The sequence below is a fragment of the Electrophorus electricus genome, chromosome 23 (genome assembly GCF_013358815.1).
Source record: "Electrophorus electricus isolate fEleEle1 chromosome 23, fEleEle1.pri, whole genome shotgun sequence".
In the NCBI taxonomy this organism is placed as follows: domain Eukaryota; kingdom Metazoa; phylum Chordata; class Actinopteri; order Gymnotiformes; family Gymnotidae; genus Electrophorus; species Electrophorus electricus.
This window is the reverse complement of record NC_049557.1, coordinates 4,521,998-4,547,554: the sequence shown is the minus strand read 5'-3', so window position 1 is coordinate 4,547,554 and position 25,557 is coordinate 4,521,998. Positions and strand designations below refer to the sequence as shown.

The following is a 25,557-nucleotide window of genomic DNA, read 5'->3' as shown; positions in this document are numbered from 1 at the left end:
TTACCATAACCAGTCCTGCATATGACAATCCTGCATATCAACCAAAGAAACAATGCTAAATATAATTTATTCAAGTCACATGACCTTGCATACAGCACTCTGAGTGCCACCTAGTTTGCTGGAATCTGAAGCAGGCCTTTGCTACTTAACACAACCTTAAATAAACCCAATCCACACATGAACTTTGGCCTTTCAGTGACAGCCACCAAGAACATTTTGGCTTCATACTGTTATTAACTGTTAAGCATATGTAAAGGTTAAGGCAAATGTTTGATGTTATGCTGACCTACTGCAACTAAAGGGTTCTATACTTGTCTCTTCCTTGTATTGTGTGCCTACATGGTATATGTAGGCCTTTTTCAATCCTTCGAGTTGAACAGGAAGTCCACACAGTTAATAAAAATAAGATGGTGGGTGTGTCATTCCGTAGCAGGACTTTATCATAGTGTCTGCACTCCTGTGCAAAACCAGAGAACGTCAGAAGTTTTTGTTGTTGCTAGAATGTGTCTAATTTTTGTCTAAGTTCAGTATAAATATAGTCTTATACAAAATCACTGATAATCATTTTTCTTCATTTAGCACCATTTTGAGAAATCATTTTCATATGCCTGTTGCACCAAGCTAATGCAAACCAATGCAAAGGATTTGTTTGAATGACTAATTAAAAAGTTGGATCCAATTGACTTTTTACGTGCCTAAAATTTGATTTCAAATTTAGGCTAAAAAAAAGAAATATAAAAGGTTTAATATATTTCAACCTCGCTCATAACTTTGCAGCACCGTTTTTCCCCTTCGCCATATCATACAAGACTAGCTTCCGACTAGCTTCTTGACTAAAAATTGCATCCATTTTCTTGCCCACCATGCCCTCCTGTGTAAGCATGTTTTGACTTGACAAATTTACGCGTGCTTCCTGGTTGAATTACTGCAAGCTGAGGTGCAGTGTAGCTTTATGAGAGTCGTTTCTGCCTCTCGAACTTCGGGAGTCACCGTTGTTCTACCTGTTTCAGACTTTTGTGATTACGGCCACTGAAAGTGCGTCTGAAGGATTTCTGAAAAACTTCGGGAATGGATTTATACTTAAATCGAAGACAAGCGAAGTGCATTCAGCCACAATATCAGGAAGAGAGTTAAGACAAGTGTCCGGAGCACGTCAGAAGAAATTGGCATATATGCATCAAGACATGCAGAGATCATCTCTTTCATGACCACGGTGTTAGTCTAATACTGCGAAAATGTCTGATTCGGTATCGAGTTTTTTGCACATAGGAGACATCGTATCCCTCTATGCAGAAGGGACTGTTAATGGTTTTATAAGCACTTTGGGGTAAGTAACAACATTTTCGTTCGTCTCTCCTAAACCCAGTCAACTCTGTGATAACGATTTTCCCGTGTTTTTAAACTTTATATCACTGTAAACAAACAAACAAAACCCAAAAACAAGAAGAACGGAAATTCAGATTACTGTGTAAACGCCGTCCCTTCCAAACCGATTTTGTATTGCCAAGAGCACAGGTGCACATAGTACGGCTACCTCGATGCGGCCGAACAGCCTTTATTCACTGTATTTTGTTGAACATGAGAACGCTTCTTTACATTGAGGTCAATGCTTGTTGTGATTTTAGGGTTTGTATATAGGCAAAGCTGCTTGTTATTCCTATGGAAAAGACTGTAAGCGAAAATTACATACAAGTATTCGAGAACAAGCTGTTAGTCTACTTTTAAAATGTTATTTGAAACCAAGCATAGAGAACATCCTAGATTCCTGTATGGAACAAGTCTAGGGTATTCAGTTTAATCAGTTTGAAGGCTAACACAAATAGAAACAGAATGATTAAATAATTCTCCGTTGGTTCCTAATAGGAAAAAATTAAGACAGAAAAAAAGCTAGCAATTTACTTCATGTGCTGCCCCACTGGGGTTCTGTATAGTGCCAGTATAGTAGCTATAGTACCAACTGTTTTTTTTCTTGAACGCTTCCTTTGTGTGCTTTTTAAAAACAACCTGAGCAACTAGATTAGGAAGACTAGAATGACATGTAAACCAAAAACGGTATGTTTCCTTCAAAAACTGATGTATAAAACATTAATTCATATTACACTTAAATTCAACCAGGTGAATTCTGTGTTTTCTTTCCACAGATTGGTAGATGACCGCTGTGTTGTAGAACCTGTAGCGGGAGACCTGGATAACCCACCAAAGAAATTTAGAGGTATTTTATGTTTGTTCTTTTAGAGTCTGTATAAGTCTCTATATGACAAGCTTACAATAACTGCCAGTAGTGCGAATCAGTGTGCAAGCTTGCAACTACTGAAGCTAGTCATATACTGGTTAGCATTTCCTTTGTTGTTGGTTTGTTGGTAATAAGAGGTCCAGCGATGCAGCAGTATAAGTCCAAACCATGGCTCTAACCAGAGCTTTGCCAGTGTGATTTCATACACTATAATTAGACTGATCTAGCCTTGACTGACACCACAGACATGTAGGTTTTAGGTCCGGTATTATCTCTGAGAAAATATGGCTGGTGATTTATTCATAGGAAAGTAAAGAGTCCTTAACACCAGCTCATCTTTTTTTTTATCACACATATATTAGCTGTAGAGTTAATTTTTCTTAGCTTGCCTGACAGTCTAACCCAAAGCCAGAAATGAGGTAAACTTTTCAAAGGTATATATCACATAGTTCCACTTCTATGTCCTTTGAAACAATTACTTTTAAAACTTTTTTGTAAATACACATGCTTCTGTTATCTGAAGCAGTTTAGCAATGTAATGACATCTTCAGTGTCATTATCTTTTTTTAGTTGTTTGTTTTAATTTTGAGCATATAGGGAAGTCCTGCAATGTGCAAGCACTGAGCAGCTATTTTATAATGAGAAATAGATATTTTTATTTAATTGCAAAGTCAGTGCTGAAACATGAGCCACTAGTGCAGGAAGACTGCAGATTTGAGTAAATAAAAAATATATAAATAACACAAAAATCAACTTTTCTTATATAGCGATCAGTGTGCAGACAGGTGGTTGCAATGGGTCAAGAAGTTAAAAAACAAGCAAACACTTTCTTTCTTTTCTTTGCAGACTGTCTCTTTAAGGTTTGTCCTATGAACCGCTATTCAGCCCAGAAACAATTCTGGAAAGCCAAGCAGGCCAAACACGAGAGAGACAAAATTGCAGATATGGTGCTCCTCCAGAAACTGCAGGTCAGACCACAAAACATATCAAATAGATGTGCTAGAACATTACTCTTATACAGGTCTGCTTGAGTGCTGTTCATGTATGCTAAGTCTTCAGTTCTTAATGGTCATTTCCCAGCATGCCTCCAATTTGGAACAGAAGCAGAATGAGGCAGAGAACAGGAAGGTCCATGGCGATGTAGTTAAGTACGGCAGTGTCATTCAGGTAAGAGCCATCACGTAATTGTTTGTTAGCTGTAGCTACGGTTAAAAGGGTCATTCATTGAGTAAAGCCAAAGTACTTTGAACTAAATTCCAATATTGACTGTTTTAACTACAATATATCATGCTTTGCTATGTTCTGGGAGCTCTTAATAAACTATATATACCAATATATTTTTCTCATGATGAGTAGCACAGCTTTATATTTACAGACCATGTTGTCCAGTTCTCTTCAAACCAGTGTCTAAATGCAAACTGGTTTAAAAAAAATCACCCTCAAGCACAAGTCTGCAAAGGCTCTTGAACAGGCTGCTGTAGAAGCCACACTTCAGTATGTAAATGCTGCCTTGCGCTTAGTTTGCTTCTGTTTCTAGAGGAGGAGGATGAAGGGATCACACCCACACTCAGAAGCATTTGGGTGGGAAACATCTTGAGTAATTTTTCAGTCAAAGGTTCGCTAATAGGAGAGCAAAGAGCAAATTGAGATAAGGTTGTCTGCTGAATTGTGCAACGCACAACCAAAGTCTCCAAGTGTAAGAGACCTATAAAATGATGGTCCATTTCCTCACTGTTAGTTGAGACAGTCGCTGATAAAGTATGAACAGCTGTACTCACAGTATAGGAAACAGGGCTCTTCCGTGATACTATAAAAGGCCTTTAAAAAAAAAACTCATGTGGGCTGCAACTGTCACTAGGAAACCCATTGTGTACAACTAGCCATAATTAAGTAATTATGGAACACTGTCATGGCTATTGTGCTTGTGCATGTCACCCATGTGCTTGTCATAATGTCATTTCAGCTGAACCTTAAATTCTTTACCTGCTAAGTTCACCAGTTCATCTCCTAAAATCAGCTTAAATTCAGCAACTGCAGGGATAGCAGGAATCTAATTTATATTTAATTCTAATTTCAAACCTTTCTATTTGTTGCATACTGTGCGGGCATGTTTATCTGTTTTGTTTGTGTATAACACTCAGTTAATGGTGATGGTTAAAGACCAGTCTTTCTTTAATTTAAAGATGCATAAATCTGGAAGAATATAGGCTTAAAAAGCACAATGTCAATGAGTTCTGTTCTGTTCAGCACATTGTTCCTAAACTGTATGAATAATTGTGATTACTGATATTGAGCAAGAATAGCTGGTTATTTTCAACTGTGATTATAGTTATCATGCAGCCATAATGCAATGAGAATATCTCCTTAGATGATACATAACATCTGTATAAACAATAGATGTATGGTAGTATCGGAGGTTTTACTCTAGACTTGCCACTGAGTGCTGGAGCCTGTGGATGTGGCTGTACTAGTGCAGTGTGGTGTGTCACCAGCTCCTGCACATGAAGAGCAACAAGTACCTGACTGTGAATAAGCGCCTTCCTGCCTTGCTGGAGAAAAACGCTATGAGGGTCACTCTGGACAGTACAGGCAACGAGGGATCCTGGCTCTTCATCCAGCCCTTCTGGAAGCTCAGGGCCAATGGAGACAATGTAATTTACTGTACTACACATGCGCACACACACGCTCGCATGTGTACATGTTTTCAAAGCTACACATATGAATGCAAAAACAATTCCACTCCAAAATGTATAAAAAACTACTTAAGTTCATGATCAGTGCGTCCATCTGATGTTTTACTGGCAGTATCAGTAGCATGCCTGCATGGTTTTGCCATGCATGTGCTTTTCCTCAGGTGGTGGTTGGTGACAAAGTCATCCTTAACCCTGTAAATGCAGGACAGCCTCTACACGCCAGCAACTATGAGCTCCCTGACCATCCTGGTTGCAAAGAGGTGAGCCTGCATGGTGCTATTCTGTCCACTACAATATATGAAGCATTTTGGAAGATGGCAGAATGATTTCTGAACAGTCAGCAAATCATTTCTGTAAATCACACTGGATAAGAGTGTCAGCCAAATGCTGGTAATGTAAATGTGAGTACTTAACACTAATGAAAAGACAAATACATTTTTACAGTGAATTTAGTTCTGTAAGGAAAGGAAAGCTAAATTTATTTACTTGAAAATGGACAAAGATTTCCTCTTGAGCCAAAAGTGTAAGTAAGAGATTTAGTGTTTAGGTCATATGGAAGGCCTTTTGCTGCATGCAAATGCCTGAATGACTGAGAGTCTCCCCCTGCAGGTCAACTCTGTGAATGGCAACACTAGCTGGAAGATCAACCTGTTCATGATGTTCAGTGACCACAAAGATGAAGTTCTTAAAGGAGTAAGTGTTTCTAATACCCATTCTTGTTCAAGATCACCGACTTTCTTTGAAGAGAAAGAATAATAATTTACTAATGGGTCTTTAGCCTCTGAAGTGTGCATCAGTATCATATTCTCTCATGAGTTTCATCCTAGTTGTCCAGCGTTTCATACTAGCTGACAATCCTCTGTTGGCGAAGTGTACTGCTGCGTCACAAGTTGTGCTCGTTTTTGGCATAGGGTGATGTAGTACGACTTTTCCATGCGGAACAAGAGAAGTTTTTGACCTGTGACGAGTACAAGTCCAAACTGCACGTTTTCCTGCGTACCACGCTGCGCCAGTCTGCTACCTCTGCCACAAGCTCGAATGCTTTGTGGGAAGTGGAGGTATTGTGGGAGCTTCTGCATATGAGATATTGCTAACCAAGTAATTGGTAATATTTTCCTTTCACAATTTTAGTATTGTACTTGGTTTTTGTGAGTAATTGACACTTTATCAGAAATTTGTTGGTGCGGTGAAGGTGAACTGACTGTTTTTTATGTAGGTGGTACATCATGATCCTTGTAGAGGAGGAGCAGGCCACTGGAACAGTCTGTACCGCTTCAAACATCTGGCAACAGGCAACTACCTTGCAGCAGAGGTACAATGCCTTTGAGAAGGGAACACACAATAGCAGAATACTCTTTTTCGGAGCCTGTGTGTGATTCTTCAGTTATTTCAAATATTTTTGCTTTATTTTTCTGTCAGGAGAACCCTGGTTACAGAGGGGAAAACAATGAGTTACAACCACAGGTAATGTGATGTTGTATAACTGAGGAAAAATGCCCTCCATGATGGAAGTCTTTGAAAGCTTTGTATTTTTTGGGTCATTCTGCTCTGGTCGTTCTCCCCACACCATTATGAATGTCTCTGTTCAGACGGACAATAGCCGCAGTGGTAAGAGGACCCTGGGCGAGAAGATTAAGTACAAGCTAGTGGCGGTGCCGCATGGGAATGACATCGCCTCTCTTTTTGAGCTGGACCCCACCACTCTGCAGAAGACAGACTCATTTGTGCCAAGGTGCGGTGCTGCATACTTACTGCTCAGAGCTAGAGATCAACAGTAGTGCTATTGTTTGCCTGAGGAGATGTGTGCAGTCTGCAAATGTGTAGGTTGTAATGAAGTAAACTCTTCAACGTTTGAACAGTAACCTGTAGCTGTGTACATACATTTCTGTCCTCTGAACAGAAACTCTTATGTGCGTTTCCGTCACCTGTGCACAAACACATGGATCCAGAGCACTAACGTGCCTATTGACATTGATGAAGAGAGGCCCATTCGCTTAATGGTAAAGAAAAAGCCCATCACAGTGTTTTAGATCAATCACCCTACTCCTAACATTCAGACATCATAATTGCCTAATGTGTTACATTTTTAGTTCATTTCAAAGTTAAATATCAAAATCTTAATATTTTTGGTTATTTTATATGAACATGAGTTCCAAGTTTATAGCAAATGCCTTGGTAACCACACACATATTCATTGCCTCCACATACTTCCATTGTAATCTTGGCAGCACTGTATCTTGCCACATTTCTGTGTCTGCTTAGCTGGGCACTTGCCCCACCAAAGAGGACAAAGAGGCATTTGCCATCGTCTCTGTGCCCGTCATGGAGATCCGAGACCTGGACTTCGCTAACGATGCCAGCTTAATGTTGAGCACTGTGGTGGATAAGTTCATCACAGGTTTCATCAGTCCGAATGACAGGAGGTCAAGACAAAACACAGAAACTGCAATGATAATTTAAAATCATTCATAAAAAAACAACAACCGATAAACAGCTGTTTAGTGGTCTTGATTAATGAGCTAATGAGAATAATTTAATGAGTTATTTTTATGCACAGTAGGTTATATTATTATAGTATTTATATTATTACTTATATTATTAGTTATATTGGTATTGCCTTTTGATTCCCTTAACTAACATTATTTATGTTATTACTTTAATTAATCATTATTAAACTGTAAGAAACATTAACAAAGTAATACACTTCATTCTGAAATTTTTAAAATGCCTCCATGTCTCCACTGTGTAGGTTTGTCATTAAGCTACTGGAAGACATGGTGTTCTTTGTGGTGGACCAGATGAACAGCGGGCAACCCGTGCTGGAGGTGTTAATGGCCAAACCGAACCGAGAGAGACAGAAACTCATGCGGGAGCAGAACATTCTCAAACAGGTGCTTAGTTTTTGATGGCCGTGCCACTTCAAAGTGCATGTTACAAAATCTCATTACGATTCGCAGGTGGACCCTTTACCATTCATTACTAACCTTGGACTGAGCACTACAACTCCAAGGCAGAACGCAGTCACAAAATCTATTGGACCTTTTAACACTGCACAGTCAGTATTGACCAGAGCCTTGATCTGGTACAGTGATTTGCCTGCATTCGTCATTGGGGCTTGATGTGGTAACTAACCGAACGCTGCCTTAGATATTCGGGATCATTAAGGCTCCGTTTAAAGAGCGAGGAGGTGATGGACCTCTACTGCATCTAGAGGAGCTGTCGGATCAGAAGAACGCCCCGTACCAGTACATGCTCCGCCTTTGCTACAGGGTATTGCGTCACTCCCAGGAGGACTACCGCAAGAACCAGGTAGAGACACCAACACAGCACTGCCTCACAGGTCCTGTACTGCCAGTGCCCTTCTATGAAGAATAAAATTGATAAGGAATTGCAGTACACTAGTGAGACAGTAATGGGAATATGAGGAAGAGAAATGCTATACATATCTTAATATTCCATAATTATTAATGATTAAATGAATGATTGGAATTATTCCATGGACTATCCAATGCCAGGAGATTAGAACGAGAGTTAGAAGGGCTTTGTTCTCTCTGCCTTCTCTTAGGAGTATATAGCTAAGCAGTTCGGGGTGATGCAGTCTCAGATTGGCTATGATATTCTGGCTGAGGACACAATCACTGCTCTGCTGCACAACAACCGTAAGCTGCTGGAGAAGCACATCACTAAGACCGAGGTAGAGACCTTCGTGAGCCTGGTGCGCAGGAACAGGGAGCCAAGGTCAGTACCATCACACTCTGCACCTGTTTGCAGGTCTTTTTTCCTGAGGGATCTTCAGAATGTTGTTTGATTTATAATTGCAAAGCTTTGGGAAGTCAGAGTGAAATAGAAGCTTTACCTGTCAATGGAATACAGTTTTGCTGTGCAGTAGATATTTTGATAAAAATGCAATTTTGCCCAAGGTTTCTGGACTACTTGTCAGACCTGTGTGTATCGAATAATGTGGCCATCCCAGTAACTCAGGAACTGATTTGCAAGTGTGTGCTGGACCCTAAAAATCAGGATATTCTCATCAAAACGGAGTGAGTTCATTAAGAGTGGTAAACACTTCATCTTTATGGCCTGTATGTGTAATTACATACAGATATGATATGTTGTTTAGCAGGCAGTTAATTGTTGTGAATAATATATTTTTCCTCTATATGCATTCATATACAGACGACGCAGCCCCAAGGAGAATCATCACAGTTCTGAGTATATGGAGGAGTATGGAGAAGAAGATGAGGTCTGGCTAATATGGACTGATAAAGCCAATGAGAGTCAAGAGAAGAGTATACGGCAGCTTGCCCAAGAAGCCAGACAAGGCAACACTCATGATGAGAATGTGCTGACATACTACAGGTGAGGGTTTTTTGTTTGTTTTATTATCAGAGACACAGAGAGGAAAACTGCTGGAGAAATAATGTTTCACAGTTGTTAAGGCTATTGTAAACCATCATGATCATAACAGGAGGAGATAAGAATGATCTAAATTCTATTCTATTGAGTTACAACCTTTTAACTGGCCTTTTTCGATTGTTTGTTATACTTACCTTGATGTGTTTAACTTTCTAGTGCTCACTTCATGAAAAAAATCTTTCAATCAAATGATTCGGCTCTTTCTTCCCTAGGTACCAGCTAAAACTCTACGCACGTATGTGTTTGGACCGCCAGTATCTTGCTATAGATGAGATTTCCAAGCAGCTGGATGTGGAGCTGATCTTCCTCTGCATGATGGATGAGACTCTTCCCTATGACCTGCGGGCCTCTTTCTGCAGACTCATGCTGCATGCCCATGTGGACCGTGACCCTCAGGAACTTGTGACGCCTGTCAAGTTTGCTCGCCTCTGGACCGAGATCCCCACAGCCATCACTATCAAAGAGTATGATTGCCTCAGCATGCTTGTTTATTAGATTATTGGTATTTATGTAGATTATTGCATATTTATGTGGGCAGCCCATATGTACTTGCATTCTAACGAAAATGTGTCTAAAAGGAGTTTTGGGGTACTTTAGTTATTTAGGTGAGCATATTTGGGGAAGTTTTCAGTATTTTAGACCTACTGTAAATCTAAGACACCTTTTGTTCCAGTTATGATTCTCATATGGACTACTCGAGGGACAACAAGAAGAACAGGTTTGCCAACACCATGGGTTTCATGGAAGAATATCTCAACAATGTTCTTAACGATGACTTGCCTTTCGCTGATGAGGAGAAAAACAAACTGACCTATGAGGTAAATGGCATGGTGAAGCTGCTACAATGAGCCATCTTCAGTAGACCTGCGTGTACTATAAATGTCTATAAGAGGATCATTGTTTTCTGTGTTGTCACATGGCCTCTGCTCAGGTGGTGAGCCTGGCTAGGCATCTGATCTACTTTGGGTTCTATAGCTTCTTTGAGCTGTTGCGACTTACACGCACTCTTCTCGGGATCATCGACTGCATTCCCACGCCAAACATGGTCAATCCCATGTTCCATGAGGATGGCGGCAGTGAGTACTGCTGAGAAATGTCTTATTCACTTGAATGTGTTATAAAGTTTAGATAGTATGGCAGTAATGTTTCATTACACTGCAATAAACAATGAAAAATGTAATCTTCATGCCTTTTTACATTTCCAGTTTGTGTAAGCTTCTCCCTTGATCTCATGGTAATGCTATTGTTTTAGGAGAGGGATGCATCAGTTGGTTCCTCAGATCTATTATCACCAGACATTTGATGCCATAGCCTCTCCACACTCTTGGCGATTGCTAGCTTATGTGCAGATTGTCATACTGTCTCACTCAAAGGACAGAATGTGGTCAGGTTTAATGGACTCCAACCCTTGGCTAGCAAATGGTCTTGTTTTGGACTGACAAAAGGACAGTTAGGCGTGTTAGACAGGCAGCGATTTCACCAGTGAGTCAGCTGGGAGCCTACCTAATGAATATATTTTTCAGAAATGGAGTCTTTTTCTGATGCCTGAGATAATCTTTTATCTTTCCTTCATCTCAGGCAAGAACATTCGACGCTCCATCCATGGAGTGGGCCATATGATGTCCACCATGGTGCTGAGCAGGAAGCAGTCCATTCTAGCTGGCCCAGGTCGTCCCATCGTTGGCTTGAATGGGCAGACCCGCACTAAGGACAGCATAGACAACCAGGACATCACAGTCATGGACACCAAACTGAAGATCCTGGAGATCTTGCAAGTATGCAGTTGAATCCATATTTGTGAAAGTAGGATCAATTATATTAGCACCATAACCTCCACTGACCTTTTTTTGCTTTGACGTGCAGTTTATCCTCAATGTGCGGCTGGACTACCGGCTCTCCTTCCTGCTCTCTGTCTTCAAAAAGGAGTTTGTAGAGGTGTATCCAATGGCAGATGCAGACGCAACGTCAGCAGTGGAGCAGGCAGGTAAGTAATATAGAGCAACTATCGATTACTAGTAATTATTAAGTTGCTAATGCATATAATTAGGCATTGAGGTTTTTTTAGGATCACTGCATTTGAAAAGGATGTGTTTCTCCAATAGCAACCCTCAACCTACAGCGCATCGGAGAACAGGCAGAGGCCATGTTTGGTGTTGGGTATGAAATCTGTTTCCTTCTTATTTCATGGCTTTGTCGTATTTTTGTTAAGTAACACATTAGGCTCAAATGACCATGATTGACTTTTTTTGTGGTATGCATTAGGAAGGGGAATAGTATTCTGGAGGTGGATGATGAGGGAGGCCGGATGTTCCTGCGTGTGCTCATCCATCTCATCATGCATGACTACCCTCCACTGGTGTCCGGAGCACTGCAGCTCCTCTTCAAACACTTCAGCCAGAGGCAGGAGGTCCTCCACACTTTCAAGCAGGTTAGTTACAGTTACATGTCACACCTCCAACAAGATAAACCACAGCCATCGCAAACATTATCAAACTGGTTAGCAAACCTAAAAACAATAGTACATGACTCTACTTAGGCACATGATACTCTTTTCTCTGTCACATGATACAAATCAGACCAATCAGGAGTTGGTTTAAAGACCTCTGCTTTTGTCCTGTTAAATACCTTACAAATGTGTTGTTTCTGCAGGTCCAGCTCCTGATTTCTGAGCAGGATGTGGACAACTACAAGCTCATTAAAAGTGACCTGGACCTCCTGCGTACCATGGTGGAGAAGTCTGAGCTCTGGGTGGAGAAGAAAGGCAGCTCAGGTGGAGAGGCGAATAAAGATAAGGGAGAGGTGGGTGTGCCAATGCATCACTTCAGTGGTAGCTAATGAATTTAAGAGGAAAATGGATTTAACAGGACCACATATATGCTCCACTTTTTTTGGGTGGGGGGCAAGGCTGTCTCTGGGGGAGCTGTCTCTGAGAAGGAAAAGCTTGAAAAGAGCAATGAAAACTACCAAAAAGTCAGAGAGGTTTGTTGTCTCTATTACTTCGAATAATCATTATTATTGTTGAAGTCATGATCTTTTTACTGGTATGAATGATTGGAAATCTAAATAATTGGATGGTTAGTTGGATAGATGGACTGATGAATGAATGAAGGGACCTAAAACCTTGAGTATTAAAATGAGGTACCTTGTTTTTCATTCCCAGATTCTGGAGCGTTTGAGTAAGATGTGCGGCTCTGGGGTGTTCAAGAAGCAACAGAGACTTCTGAAGAACATGGGCGCTCATAAAGTCATGCTGGACCTGCTGCAGGTCTCCTATGATCGAGTAAGTGTGGCAGTTGTGAAAAAGGTGTAATTTGTAACACAGTGCCACCTAGCATCCGTGAGGTAATTAAAGAAAGAGAAATTCCAAATTGGGGAACACCCATTTGCTATTGAACAAGCATGTTTGGGATTGTTACTGTTCTGTAACAGAGAATGTTTAAGAATATTGTACATTACTACAGTTGGTATTACTTTCTCATGTGCCTAATGTTATATTGTCTCTTCCTATTGGCAGAATGACAAGAAAATGCAGGAGATCATTAAGTTCACCCACCTTTTCCTGCAGAAGTTCTGTACTGGAAACCAGGAAAACCAAGCTTTGCTCCACAAACACCTTAACCTCTTTCTTACCCCTGGAGTACGGCTTTGCTGTGTTGCATTGTACACCACATTATTTACATATACCACAGTGTCAGCGCATTAGCTATATTTAAAATGACACCCACTTTCAGTACTTATGCTGAATCTCAGGACTCTATCTCTTTTATCTTTCTCTCTTAGGTCCTAGAAGCAGAGACAGTACAGTATATCTTCAGTAATAACTATGTGCTGTGTGCGGATATCAGTGAGACAGTCCTACATCACTTCATCCACTGCCTGGCCACCCATGGTCGCCACGTCCAGTACCTCAACTTCCTGCACACCATCATCAAAGCTGAGGGGAAGTATGTGAAGAAATGCCAGGATATGATCATGACCGAGGTATGGGGTCATGACTGAAGCGCAATATCATGTCTGAGGCATTGACAATAACCAGTCACAGCTGACAATAACTCAATGTACCCTTTACATTTAATATATAATAAAATGTGTTGGTTTTACTGTGATTGTGCTATATCCTGCTGTCTCCTTGAGAAAGCGTTCTGTTTTCTGAACCACACACACACACACACACACACACAAAGTGATGTGAATCTCTGAGCTCATTATTTGCTTCACACCACAGCTTACAAACGCAGGTGAAGATGTCGTGGTGTTCTACAATGACAAAACATCCTTCGCCACTATGCTGGAGCTAATGGCTGAGTCTAGGGAGGGTGTGCAGGAGAGCAGTCCTCTCCGCTACCACATCTCTCTGGTGGAGCTACTGGCGGCGTGCGCCGAGGGCAAAAATGTCTACACGGAGATCAAATGCACTTCTCTGCTACCCCTAGAGGATGTGGTTAGAGTGGTTACCCATGAAGACTGCATCACAGAGGTATCCGGGGGGGGGGTGTTATGGTTTTGTCTTAAACCTTAAACTGTGCAGCAAGAGTGCTTTTTCAAACTGCATTACATGGAAATGTAATGATTGCATGAACGGTTGCTTTGGTCTTCTGGTGGGCTGTGGTCATTTGCCTTGGTCTCCTATATCTCAGGTGAAAATCGCCTATGTGAATTTTGTGAACCACTGCTACGTGGACACGGAGGTGGAGATGAAGGAGATCTATACCAGCAACCACATATGGAACCTGTTTGAGAACTTCCTTGTAGACATGGCCAGGGTAAGACGGTCTGCGCTCAGCTCTCTGATCTCAAACATTAGCTAGGCTCACTATCAGTTCATTGCGTAATTGTTTTTAGACCTGTGATGACATCAGTCAAACTTCTCATAGTAAGTAGATCTAGGGTCTTCGTCTTGTCAATAGAGAGGATTAGCAGGCCACAGATCAGCACTTTGTGAAATTTTTGAGTCCTAAAGTAGGAACCTTTAGAGACTACATTGTAATATTCTTCCTTCTATCTAGGTGTGCTTTAACCGTGACAAGCGTGTGATGGACCCAATGCTGGAGAAGTATGTCATCCATGTGGTGCTGGACACTATAAATGCCTTCTTCAGTTCACCTTTCTCTGAAAACAGCACCTCTCTACAGGTGAGTCCTCTCCAGCCTTGAACAGTCAGTGCTTTGCTATTAAGATTTGAGTTATGAAACCTCACTATTCACATTTCCAAGGATCAGTTCCTATGGTAACGAGCACCAAGATTAAGCCTTCATTTCCCTAAAATCCATTTCAGTTGACTACCTACTTAACACAGAACAACCTCATGCTGTGTCCAGAATAAAACCCTAAATGACTGTCCATTAGTTTTAGTTTAGTTTTCTAGCCGTCCAGTTATAAGATGTAGAGTATGGACGCTGTTCTGAGTTCGTTTCTTCACCTTTCGGTTGGGCTTCCAGTCTCACCACACCATAGTCACTCGGCTGCTGCAGTCGAGCATGCGTCTGTTGGACTCTCCATGGCTTCAACAGCAGCAGAAGGGCCTGGTGGATGGCTGCATACGAACTCTGGCCATGACTGGTACAGCAAGACTGCTTACTTGCTCTGTTGCTTTAATGGCAAAGGTTTTTGTCTACAGCTACAACCAGACCTAAGTTATCAATCGTTTTATATAACCTTGTTTTTCTTTAATATATAAATATTTTAATTATTAGAAGTGTAAATAGTAGAGTAAAAGCATGGTTTTACATTGAGTAAATTAAATATACAAAGTATAGTTTTTAGAACTTTTGAATGCTCGTCAACTGTATAATAAGGTTTGACTCCTCATTTTCACTGCTGGCTTTGTCCTGACTGCTTCCACAGTTAAGAGCCGTTCCATCTCGCTGCCAGTGGAGCTAGAGGCCCATGTTAACGTCATGCTGAGCAATAGTTCACTGAACACCTTGACACGCTCCAACCCCAGCTTCAAGAGTGCCACTCGCTCCACACGTTCAACTGCCCCCAACAACCCCTGGGATTACAAAAACATCATTGAGAAGCTACAGGTGTGTGTTTTTGGGAAGGGTCGATCTTCATAAATCCATGCAGGAGCACAATACAACAGATCAGTTGTTAGGAAACAGAGATTCACTGGTTAGACATCAGGTGTGCTCCTGCCTGGTTGGAATGGTATCCTGCAGGATTCCTAGCCTTTTTGCAGATGAAACTGCCTTCCCGAGTTATAAAGGTCATGTTGTCATTAGCTGTATAAGGACTGTAGGAAAGCAGTAATATGCAAACAGAGACAGAGGAGCGTGTCTTAAGGACCCTGCGAGCGACTGCCTCTGTGTTCTAACAGGACATCATCAACACCCTGGAGGAACGGCTGAAGCCACTGGTGAGCGCCGAGCTCTCCGTGCTGGTGGATGTGCTGCACCAACCGGAGCTGCTCTTCCTGGAGGGCACCGATGCTCGCGTACGCTGCGAGTCTGGGGGCTTTATCTCCAAGTGAGTCTTAATCAAAACTCAACTCCTGCTTGCAGTGAGTGGGGTCCTGACCTCAATGGCCTCACTTGCTTTGTTAAGCATTTTTACAAGGTGGGGAAAAAACAAAAGGGCACATTATAGTATGTTCGCCATTGCTGCGGTGAGACAGCATGAGTGTATTCCTCTCTGTTCTCCAGGCTAATACAGCACACCAAAGCTCTGATGAAGTCAGAGGAGAAACTCTGCATCAAGGTCCTCCGAACCCTTCAAGAGATGCTGATCCGCACTCTGGACTTTGATGAGAGGGTCAGATGTTCATGCATGATGTAGATTGTGTGTTGGTCTGCCTGGTTAATTTCTTATGTTTGTCTATTAACAGAAATTAATGTTTCTTTTTGAAGGTGGCTGGCTTGAGAAAGTTGTTGCTGCAGAATTACCTGTTTAACCACAAAAAGGGTATAAAAACCGATCTGGCTGAACTTGGAGCAGGAGGTTTGTTGGAGTTCAGATATCGTAGAAATGACAAATGCCTACTGTAGCTGAAGAGACACTGTAAAGTTGCTGTAATGCTAGATCTAGAACTACTTTTGAGTCAGTTGCTCAAAGTGTGTGTGTGTGTGTGTGTGTGTGTGTGTGTGTGCGTGCGTGTGTGTGTGTGTAGGTGGAGAGGCAGAGAGAGACTGGGCTGCTGTGGCAGCAATACAGTGTCGTCTAGACAGAGAAGGTTCCACAAAGCTGTTCACAGACCTCATTATGAGCACCAAAAATGATAAGATCTTCCAAGAGAGCATTCAGCTAGCCATCTGTCTGCTAGAGGGAGGCAACACTGAGATACAGGTATAGATGTTGTAGTTGGATTCAGAGTCACTGTCCTAATACTGTATTTGTAGATTAGCAGGATTTTAAAGTTGCTCAAGATATTTAAATTCTTGATTTTGTTCTTTACTTGTTCTTTATTCTGTTAGATCTATGTTGAAAAATATACATTTTGAGAATAGGTAAAACTCTGCCTGTTTTTTACCTTCAGAACTCATTTTACAAACTGATGATGGGTGACAACAAGTCAGAGAAGTTCTTTAAAGTCCTAAATGATAGGATGAAAACTGCACAAATTGATGTGAAAGCTACTGTTTCAGTCAGCGTGGGTGAAATGAGTCATAAGGCCAAAACTGAGAAAGATCTGCACCCAGGTGAAGCTCACACACACAGAGTTTATGGGGCAAGCTTTTATTAGCACAGGTACAAAGCACTGTACTATATAAGAAAATTAGTATGCGAACTTTTAATACATTCACTGTCTCCTGTCAGCTGGACCCCAGCCACTGGTGTTTCACTCAAGTGGTGTGCCCTCATTTGGACATAAGGCCTCCCCTGCACTGGGCCATTCCCTGGCTCATCCTCTCCATGTTGAGCAGCAGGAGATGCAGACAGAGATGGGCCCCTCTGTCACCATCATGAAGCCCATTCTGCGCTTCCTCCAGTTGCTGTGTGAGAACCACAACCAAGACCTGCAGGTGAATCCGCAGGGTCTGATTCTGCGTGGGCATCTTTTTAATGCTCACATTACACTGTGAGATCTGGTCTGAGTCAGGCCACCTCCATTGTTCAGGCTACACTGTGAGGCCTGATCTGAATCAGGCAACCTCTACTGCCCACATTACACAACAATCAAGAACTGCAGTTCAGCCTGACCACAATGCACCCTAAAATCTGCAACGGGCCCTGGTTCCTTTTGAAAGCCAGTGATGCAGAATATCCTGTATTCTTTTCTATATAGTCGTGATCATCTGTCACTAGTCTGAATATCCCTATTCTTTAATTTTGCTTCAGAATTTCCTCCGCTGTCAGAACAACAAGACAAACTATAACCTGGTGTCCGAGACACTGCAGTTCCTGGACATTATGTGTGGGAGTACAACTGGTGGCCTGGGCCTTCTGGGTCTCTACATCAACGAGTGTAATGTGGGCCTCATCACCCAGACCCTGGAGACGCTCACAGAGTACTGTCAGGGCCCGTGTCACGAAAACCAGGTCAGATAATTGATCGCAGATGTCCACTATACTGGATGAGAATCAAGCCAGATAAACAGTCACAGAATACCACACTAGGCAATCACATATTACATACTGTCAGGACAACCAAAGGACATGATCATTTGCAGAGTACTGTGAAAAAGCCAGGATGGTTGTATTAGTTGTGTTTAGTATGTTGAACATGGACATTGGGTGTACCCTGAGTTTTTTATGTCTGAAGACATGCATCGTCACGCATGAGTGCAACGGCATTGACATCATCACTGCTCTGATTCTGAATGACATCAGCCCTCTGTGTCGTTATCGTATGGAGATGGTGCTCCAGCTCAAGGTAAGTCACAGGTTATCTCACTTGCTACTACTTATATAAATATTGTCAGAGGCATTCTAGAGAAGCAAATTGCATGTTGCATAGGCTGCTTTGACCTAACCTAAATGTTTTGGTATTGTTTTAAAATGACATGAAGCATCATGTTTGCTTTCAGAATATTTGAGAAATTTCAATGATATGTAAGATATCATTGATATGTGTCAGAATGTGACCGTCTGTTTGTCAGACACAAATGCTGTTCTCGTGACAGTGATAAACTTGGGCCTTTTAAAGTGTTTATGCATAAGAGGATGTTCAAATGGTCTGTATTCTCTGATGAGAATATGCTTGTATATAGCTTGTATATAGCTGAAATGACAATAAAACCTCTTTGAACTTGAACTTTGAACTTTGCTTGTTGGCAGGACAACGCCTCCAAGCTTCTTCTCGCCCTGATGGAGAGTCGTCATGATAGCGAGAACGCAGAGAGGATTCTGATTAACCTACGACCTCGAGAACTGGTTGGTTCCCCCAATTGACATCATAATATGAATGAGAGCTATGCAGCTTAAACTACATATTAAAGCTCACTTTGCCATGTGTCTCTTGATTCTTAGGTTGAGGTGATAAAGAAGGCTTACCTGCAAGAGAATGAGTGTGAGGAGGCAGAGGTATCACCCAGAGAAGTCGGCCATAATATCTACATCCTGGCGCTACAGGTATGCTGTTAACCAGTCTTGAACCTTTTAACCTTAAGAACCTTGGGATTCTTGAATGTACCACAGGTGGTTGAGGGTTACTGTTCTCTTTTTATACAGCTGGCACGACACAATAAAATTCTCCTTAATTTGCTGAAACCACCGAAAAGAACCAAAGAGGAGGTAGACGAGGGCATCTCCTCTATGGTAAGGGTTACAAAATAGCAGCCAGCTTTCTAGCTTTTCATCACTGGAACAGGTTAACCAGTTTGTTGTGTCTGGAACTGTATTTATAAAATCACACATTTTATTTTTATTTTGCATTGCTTTCCATATAGCTCAATCTGAACAACAAGCAGTTCTCCCAGATGTTGAAATCCACTGCTCCTGCTGAAATCCCAGAGGAGGACCCGCTGGAGTACTACGAGAAACACACCGCTCAAATTGAAGTGAGCATTCCAAAAAGCAAAATCCCTCTCGAACACCAACCTAAAGAACTTTCACTACCCTGGACACTTTAAAAACATTGTGCATTTAATAATGTAAGTCAGTACATTAATGGGTAATCTCAGTCAAGTTTTGTCATTGTGCTGTCAGATAGTCCGTGAGGACCGCAGCATGGAGCAGATCGTGTTCCCGGTTCACTCCATCTGCGAGTTCCTCACAGAGGAGTCCAAGTTCCGGGTCTTCACCACCACAGAGCAGGATGAGCAGGGCAGCAAGGTCACACACTTCTTCGACCAGACCTCCTTCCTGCACAACGAGATGGAGTGGCAGAAGAAGCTACGCAGTATGTTCTGAATTCGGCCTCATTGATGTCTCAGAGCACTCAGAAAAGCAGCGATACAGGCAGAGGCATTGCTATAAGAAGCAGTTATTTTTTTATATAATATGTATTGTCTGAAAAGGTAGTAAAAAGTCCCAGGTGGTTGTACAAATGCTAACCAAAGCTTGCAGTTTGGTTATCAGCCTTACAAATTGGGAACACAGCCTTTATGATGCATTTAATGGGGTAGCATTGAATAGACACTGATGGAGTGCTTTGCGGATTCCTGAACAAAGCACTTAGCATAGCTAAAGTCTCAGTCTAGTGCTCTGGAGTTTCCAGAGCCATCAAGATCTCTTCATCCCTCCAGTCGCTGGTTCAGGTACACGGCCGAAAAGAGCAAAAATCTGGACTGCCAGGATCACTGAGAAACAAACTGAAGACCCCTGTCTGTCTCCCAATTATACTATGGACGTTGTATACTGGAATTCTACTGGAAAGAGTATTCTGTGTCTAGACAAAAACCAGAAGTCTCTGCTTTTTTCAGGTATGCCACTACTGTACTGGTTTTCCCGGAGAATGACTTTATGGGGAACCATCTCATTCAACCTGGCTGTCTTCATCAACCTCATCATCGCCTTCTTCTACCCATATGATTCTGGACAAAGTACATCAACACACATACATACTGTGTATGAGTGTATGAATGAGAGTTTGATTTAATTTATTCACATAATTATTTTGTGAACATTCTAAAAATATCTAATTTCCTTAGTGCGTGTATGTGTCTGTGTGTGTGTCTATCAAACTTTTATCAGATATATTTTACTGCCAGTATAGAATTTTTTACATTTGTCAAAGTCAGTGCTTCTGCATGCTAGGTTGATCCCAGCAATGTGCTCTGGTTCCTCACAGGTGCCATTGATGACTCACTACTGTACATGCTCTTCTGGTGCTTCACTGGCCTGTCTGTCCTGGGCCTGTTCTCACAGCGCTACGGTCTGCAGCCCCTCACCATCGCTATCATCCTCCGCCTCATCTACCACTGCGGCATTGGCCGCACTCTTATCCTGCTCGGAACGCTCAACGTAAGTCTGGGCCGTTGCCGTGCAGTGTGATTAGTCAGGTCACACCTGTAGTGGTGAGGCGTCATCACCAGGGTTCATCTCCTTTTTCTAACTCACCTGATTTAGTCTAATTAGTTTAGCAGGTTTGGTACTGTGTGCTGAACTCTGGACCTGCAGGGGATGCCTGCGTTTTCCAAACATAAAAGTTGTGGAGGACCAGTAGGAGAAGTGTATGAAAGAAGCGTCTCGAACCACAGCTAAGCGGAATAGATGTGACCTTGCTTTGATGACACGCAAGCTTATGTTGATGCGCATTCCTAATCAACCTGACTCGTGCTAGCAGTGGATGCTAACCTCACTGTTCTCTGTCTGCCTTTGCTGTGCTGTGCCTACCCAGCTGATCAATAAGATCGTCTACGTGGTGAGCTTCGTTGGGAACAATGGCACGTTCATCATGGGTTACAAAGCCATGGTGATGGACATGGAGTTTCTGTACCATCTGGCCTACGTGTTAACCAGTACACTGGGCCTGTGTGCCCACGAGCTCTTCTATAGCATTCTGGTGAGCGTCTCCTTCCCATTTCGCACTCTAGATTGTGTGCAGCACAGTGAGCATTCTGCTCTGCGTGCTGAGGTTGCATACGCACAAATAAAATGTTACATAATTTTATCACTTGGGGGGTGGGGGGAGACTCAGCCTCTATTAATTATTCTAAAGCAGATTACTTATTACATTGAATAAATGAATGTAGCAATGTGATTTATATTGTGCTGAGTTGCTGACATACCAATGAATAAAGCAGTTTCAACAGTTTAGTTAATTAAATCCGGCGGATTTTTCCCTTGACAGTGCTTCATGCTTCCCTTTCACTAATAGAACCTCACTATTACAATTAGTACTTCACTCTTACAATAAGTATCAACACTATTTTTTGGTGATGGCTGGATTGGCAGGACGATTCAGTATCCATGAATTTGTCTGTTTAGATTTAACTGGCCAACCTACTCCACATCCTTAAACCTTTACAGCTGTTTGACCTGATCTATCGTGAGGAAACGCTTTTCAACGTCATCAAGAGCGTGACACGCAATGGCCGCTCCATCCTCCTGACTGCCGTGTTGGCCATCATCCTGGTCTACCTGTTCTCCATCGTGGGCTTCCTCTGCCTCAGACATGACTTCATCATGGAGGTGGACCATCTCCATGAGAGCAGCACAGGTGCGCTGTCAGGGTAGGGCTGGATGCCGCTCTAGGTTTTACAGCCAGGAAGAGTGGAGAGACCACGCAGGAAGAGGACTAGACGAGGAGAAAGGATGTGATATATAATTGACGTATATATCTTTGCACTGTTTTCAGGTGTTCTCACCCCACAAGCATTTTGTATTTGACAACATTTGAAAATTGTACCAGTGAATCAGCCACACAAGGAATTATAAACAAATGATGAACTGAGAATGGCAAAGTGATTTGTCTTTGAATAGCTGTAATTCTTGCAATGTGCAGCTCCTGACAGCTCGGTTGGTAGCTGCAGTGCAGATGGAATAGACTGCAAAAATGAGACCAGTCTTCTACTGCCACCAGAGGGTTAGTGTTTCATTTCCTATCACTTAGTCCAGCTTTCAGCTAGTTGTACTGTAAAGCCCAAATAATGTGTGCTTGGTGAATATAATGTAGGCGTCTGAGTAAAGGCTGCAGCTGAGGGGCTTTTGTGATGTTGCAGAGAAGGAAGAAAACATGGAACGAGCGTGCGATACACTGCTGATGTGCATCGTCACCGTGCTGAACCATGGACTGCGAAACGGAGGAGGAGTGGGAGATGTTCTGCGCAGACCCTCGAAGAATGTGAGGGGAAAAAAAAATACATGCATACACGTGAAAGGACAAATTTAGTGTTTGACACGCAAGACGCCATTCACCATCTGGAATGAGCAGGAACTCCTGGCTTATGCAGTCCTCTGTACCTTACAGGAGGCCCTGTTTCCTGCACGGGTAGTGTACGACCTCCTCTTCTACTTCATCGTCATCATTATCGTACTGAACCTCATCTTCGGCGTGATCATTGACACCTTTGCTGACCTGCGTAGTGAGAAGCAAAAGAAAGAGGAGGTCCTCAAGACCACCTGCTTTATCTGTGGTAAGGGCTCACTGTAGAGAAAAACAGGTGTTCCCTGCAGCAGTTCACAGATCCAGTCTGTTCTGGGGCGCACCCACACAGCCAGTTTCATGTATCCAAACAAAAAGCCTCTCAGCAATGGTTACATTTGGCTGATGTTATCCTAACATATTACTATAGTAAAGCTACTTTATGATGAGTCCCGTGGGGGGTGGGGGGGGGACTACTAAACCACTTCTGGAACATTTTGACTGTTGTGGTTTTCTTTGTCTTCGAAAAGGTCTTGAGAGGGACAAGTTTGACAATAAGACGGTGTCCTTTGAAGAGCACGTTAAATTGGAGCACAACATCTGGAACTACCTGTACTTCATTGTACTGGTGCGAGAGAAGAACAAGACAGACTACACTGGCCCAGAGAGCTACGTGGCCCATATGATAAAAGTGAGTTATTCACCTTTTAGGGTTATGTATCTGTCAAATGCAGCTATCCGTTAATAGTGCCCCTTGAGTGTTGACAGAATGAGCTGCTAAATCTTCATTTAAAAAATTAAGAAAAAAATAAGGCTTCATTTTGGTCATTGCAAGGCAACCTGATCAAAAAGCTTGCACAATGACACTGATCAAAATAAGCCTGAAGGTCTCCGAACTTGAACCTTTGGGAGAATGAAGTTGAAGGGGAGCAGTTGGAGTCAGTAGAGTGGAGTTAGATTACTCCAAACCAATCACTGGCTCTGTCTCTCTATCTCTCTGTGTCTGTTTCTCAGTGTATCTATCAGGTGACATTCATGTTATTCTTGATTCTGTATTTCTGTTATTTATAGTATGCTTTTGCATTTCAATAGTATCTGTTTAATTGTAACTTCTAACTAGTTGGCTTGGGTACTTTTAATGAATTACTTTTACTACTGTATATAATGTAAAAGCTTAAACTCTACTTAACCAGAGTGATAAGTATATCATTTATTTAAATTTGCTTTGACAGTGCCTCTGAATTAACAACTATCTGTTCTTACAACTGTAAGAACATAGTTAATAACTATTAAGTATATGTTAATTCTTTCATTCACTAAATTACCACATGCATCACACCTTCACTACCTTTATTACTGTTTGTACAAGGAAGCAGACAAGAGTAGGCAGTAATTAAACCTAACCAAAAATCCTCAACATTATTAATGCATTTAATAATGATGTCACTTCACCTGTATGTAGAACAAGAACCTGGATTGGTTTCCACGCATGCAGGCCATGTCTCTGGTGGTTACCGAGGGCGAGGGGGAGCAGAATGAGATGAGGAACCTGCAGGACAGGCTCGCTATCACCATGAAAGTGGTCACTCATCTCACTACTCAGCTAGCAGAACTGAAAGAGCAGGTGAGGAAAAATGTCCAGCTTCTCTGACCGCACAGGGACGGGATGGCTTGGCCGCTGTTGAAGATTGTTACTGGCAGTCTTTTTTTTATACACTATTTTGCAAATCTTTTAAACGTGTTATTTGTATGTTTTTGTTTTTTAAATTTGGTATCGTAATTGGGTATTTACAGTGCAATAATACTGCTAGGGCCTAGTTGTCTGTGGTCTAACTGCATGAGCATCGGCTGCTGACACGGTCTTGGTCTGCTTGTACTGCAGATGACGGAGCAGAGGAAGAGGAGGCAGAGGATGGGCTTTGTGGATGTCCAGGCGAGCTCTAACGCATCCTCCTTGCCCCCCAGTGCAGCCGGGGGAAACCACCAGATCTACAAGTCTTAGCACACATCCACACGATAGACAAGCGCACCCCTAATTCTGTCCTCCTTAGGAAATGTCAGGCTGCTACACTGACTTAAAGATGTATGGATATTGCAATTGCAGTTGGTGTACTGGACAACACACAGATGGTTCACTAGTCAAAACCATTTTTAGATTACTGGCACTGAATAAAACAATGTTAGTCATGACTTGCTTTTAGAGTTTTATGCTAAAGTAAAATAATTTGGCATATGGGATTACATATGAAATTTTTTTGTTGGTGTTTTGTTTTGTTTTGTTTTGTTTTGTTTTTTTTTACCTTTTTTTTTCTTTTATAAAGGGGAGCATGCTTTTTAAGATATCAACAGAAACCTGTGGATATGTTCACTATTCGTGATGATAAAAGCTAAAGTGAATAATCACATGACAACAGTCATATGAAGTTGTGCTTCTTTTGAAAATAAGGTAATTTATCTGTCTTAGGAACAATCTTGAGAAGGGTGCCTGTGTTGTTATGCTAATTCAGTGCATAATGTACATATTGTCAAGTATAACTATTTAATGATTTATTGAGAGATGACTAATATCTTTTTTTCTTTATTTCTGAAGAAAAACAGAAGTTTGAGAATTTCAACACATTCAGAATGTATTTACCTAAAGTGCCTTTCTAAAAATGCAGGCAGTATCTTGGGGTCTGTAAGCATCTGTGCTGGTCATCCATTGTAAAGATCTTCCCACTTACTGCATTCAATAAAACCACACTGGCACTACACGTCTCTGCCTCTTAAGGGTATGTTTAAAACCACTGATTGCCAGAGAGGCAATTTTAATAAAGTGAAAGTCAAAACTATTCAACAGCACATAAGCTTGGCATTCATTTGGTATGATCTAGACTATACAAAGAACTATACAAAGATTTTGATGTTCTACAAATTGCTTAATTCGAGTATATTGCTTGCATTTTAGATTAAAAAGTTCTAGTTAAGACATTAAAAATTACACCAGTAATATTAATTTCTCAATTTTATGAAAAAACAAACAAATATGT

At 41.7% G+C, this 25,557-nt stretch overlaps 1 protein-coding gene across 1 annotated transcript; it reads left to right on the top strand.

Moving 5' to 3' along the window:
• The first annotated feature begins 887 nt into the window (after positions 1 to 887).
• Positions 888 to 25,281, top strand: itpr3 (inositol 1,4,5-trisphosphate receptor, type 3). Its single transcript, XM_027015987.2, has 58 exons — positions 888 to 1,327; positions 2,142 to 2,212; positions 3,080 to 3,201; positions 3,314 to 3,400; positions 4,726 to 4,884; positions 5,088 to 5,186; positions 5,536 to 5,619; positions 5,838 to 5,984; positions 6,143 to 6,238; positions 6,346 to 6,390; positions 6,516 to 6,658; positions 6,827 to 6,926; positions 7,189 to 7,349; positions 7,676 to 7,817; positions 8,074 to 8,235; positions 8,492 to 8,664; positions 8,847 to 8,966; positions 9,103 to 9,285; positions 9,555 to 9,806; positions 10,016 to 10,160; positions 10,274 to 10,418; positions 10,921 to 11,117; positions 11,206 to 11,326; positions 11,445 to 11,499; positions 11,605 to 11,770; positions 11,992 to 12,141; positions 12,247 to 12,321; positions 12,503 to 12,622; positions 12,857 to 12,979; positions 13,123 to 13,323; positions 13,568 to 13,819; positions 13,980 to 14,105; positions 14,349 to 14,474; positions 14,781 to 14,901; positions 15,187 to 15,368; positions 15,662 to 15,810; positions 15,987 to 16,095; positions 16,191 to 16,281; positions 16,451 to 16,626; positions 16,817 to 16,979; positions 17,098 to 17,303; positions 17,620 to 17,820; positions 18,044 to 18,154; positions 18,559 to 18,654; positions 18,751 to 18,852; positions 18,952 to 19,038; positions 19,170 to 19,280; positions 19,429 to 19,621; positions 20,145 to 20,264; positions 20,513 to 20,685; positions 21,062 to 21,226; positions 21,694 to 21,883; positions 22,169 to 22,249; positions 22,386 to 22,507; positions 22,634 to 22,799; positions 23,059 to 23,219; positions 23,991 to 24,152; positions 24,411 to 25,281. Exons 1-58 carry the CDS (start codon positions 1,236 to 1,238, stop codon positions 24,528 to 24,530), a joined length of 7,998 nt encoding a protein of 2,665 aa, XP_026871788.2. The 5' UTR covers positions 888 to 1,235; the 3' UTR covers positions 24,531 to 25,281.
• The last annotated feature ends 276 nt before the right edge of the window (positions 25,282 to 25,557 follow it).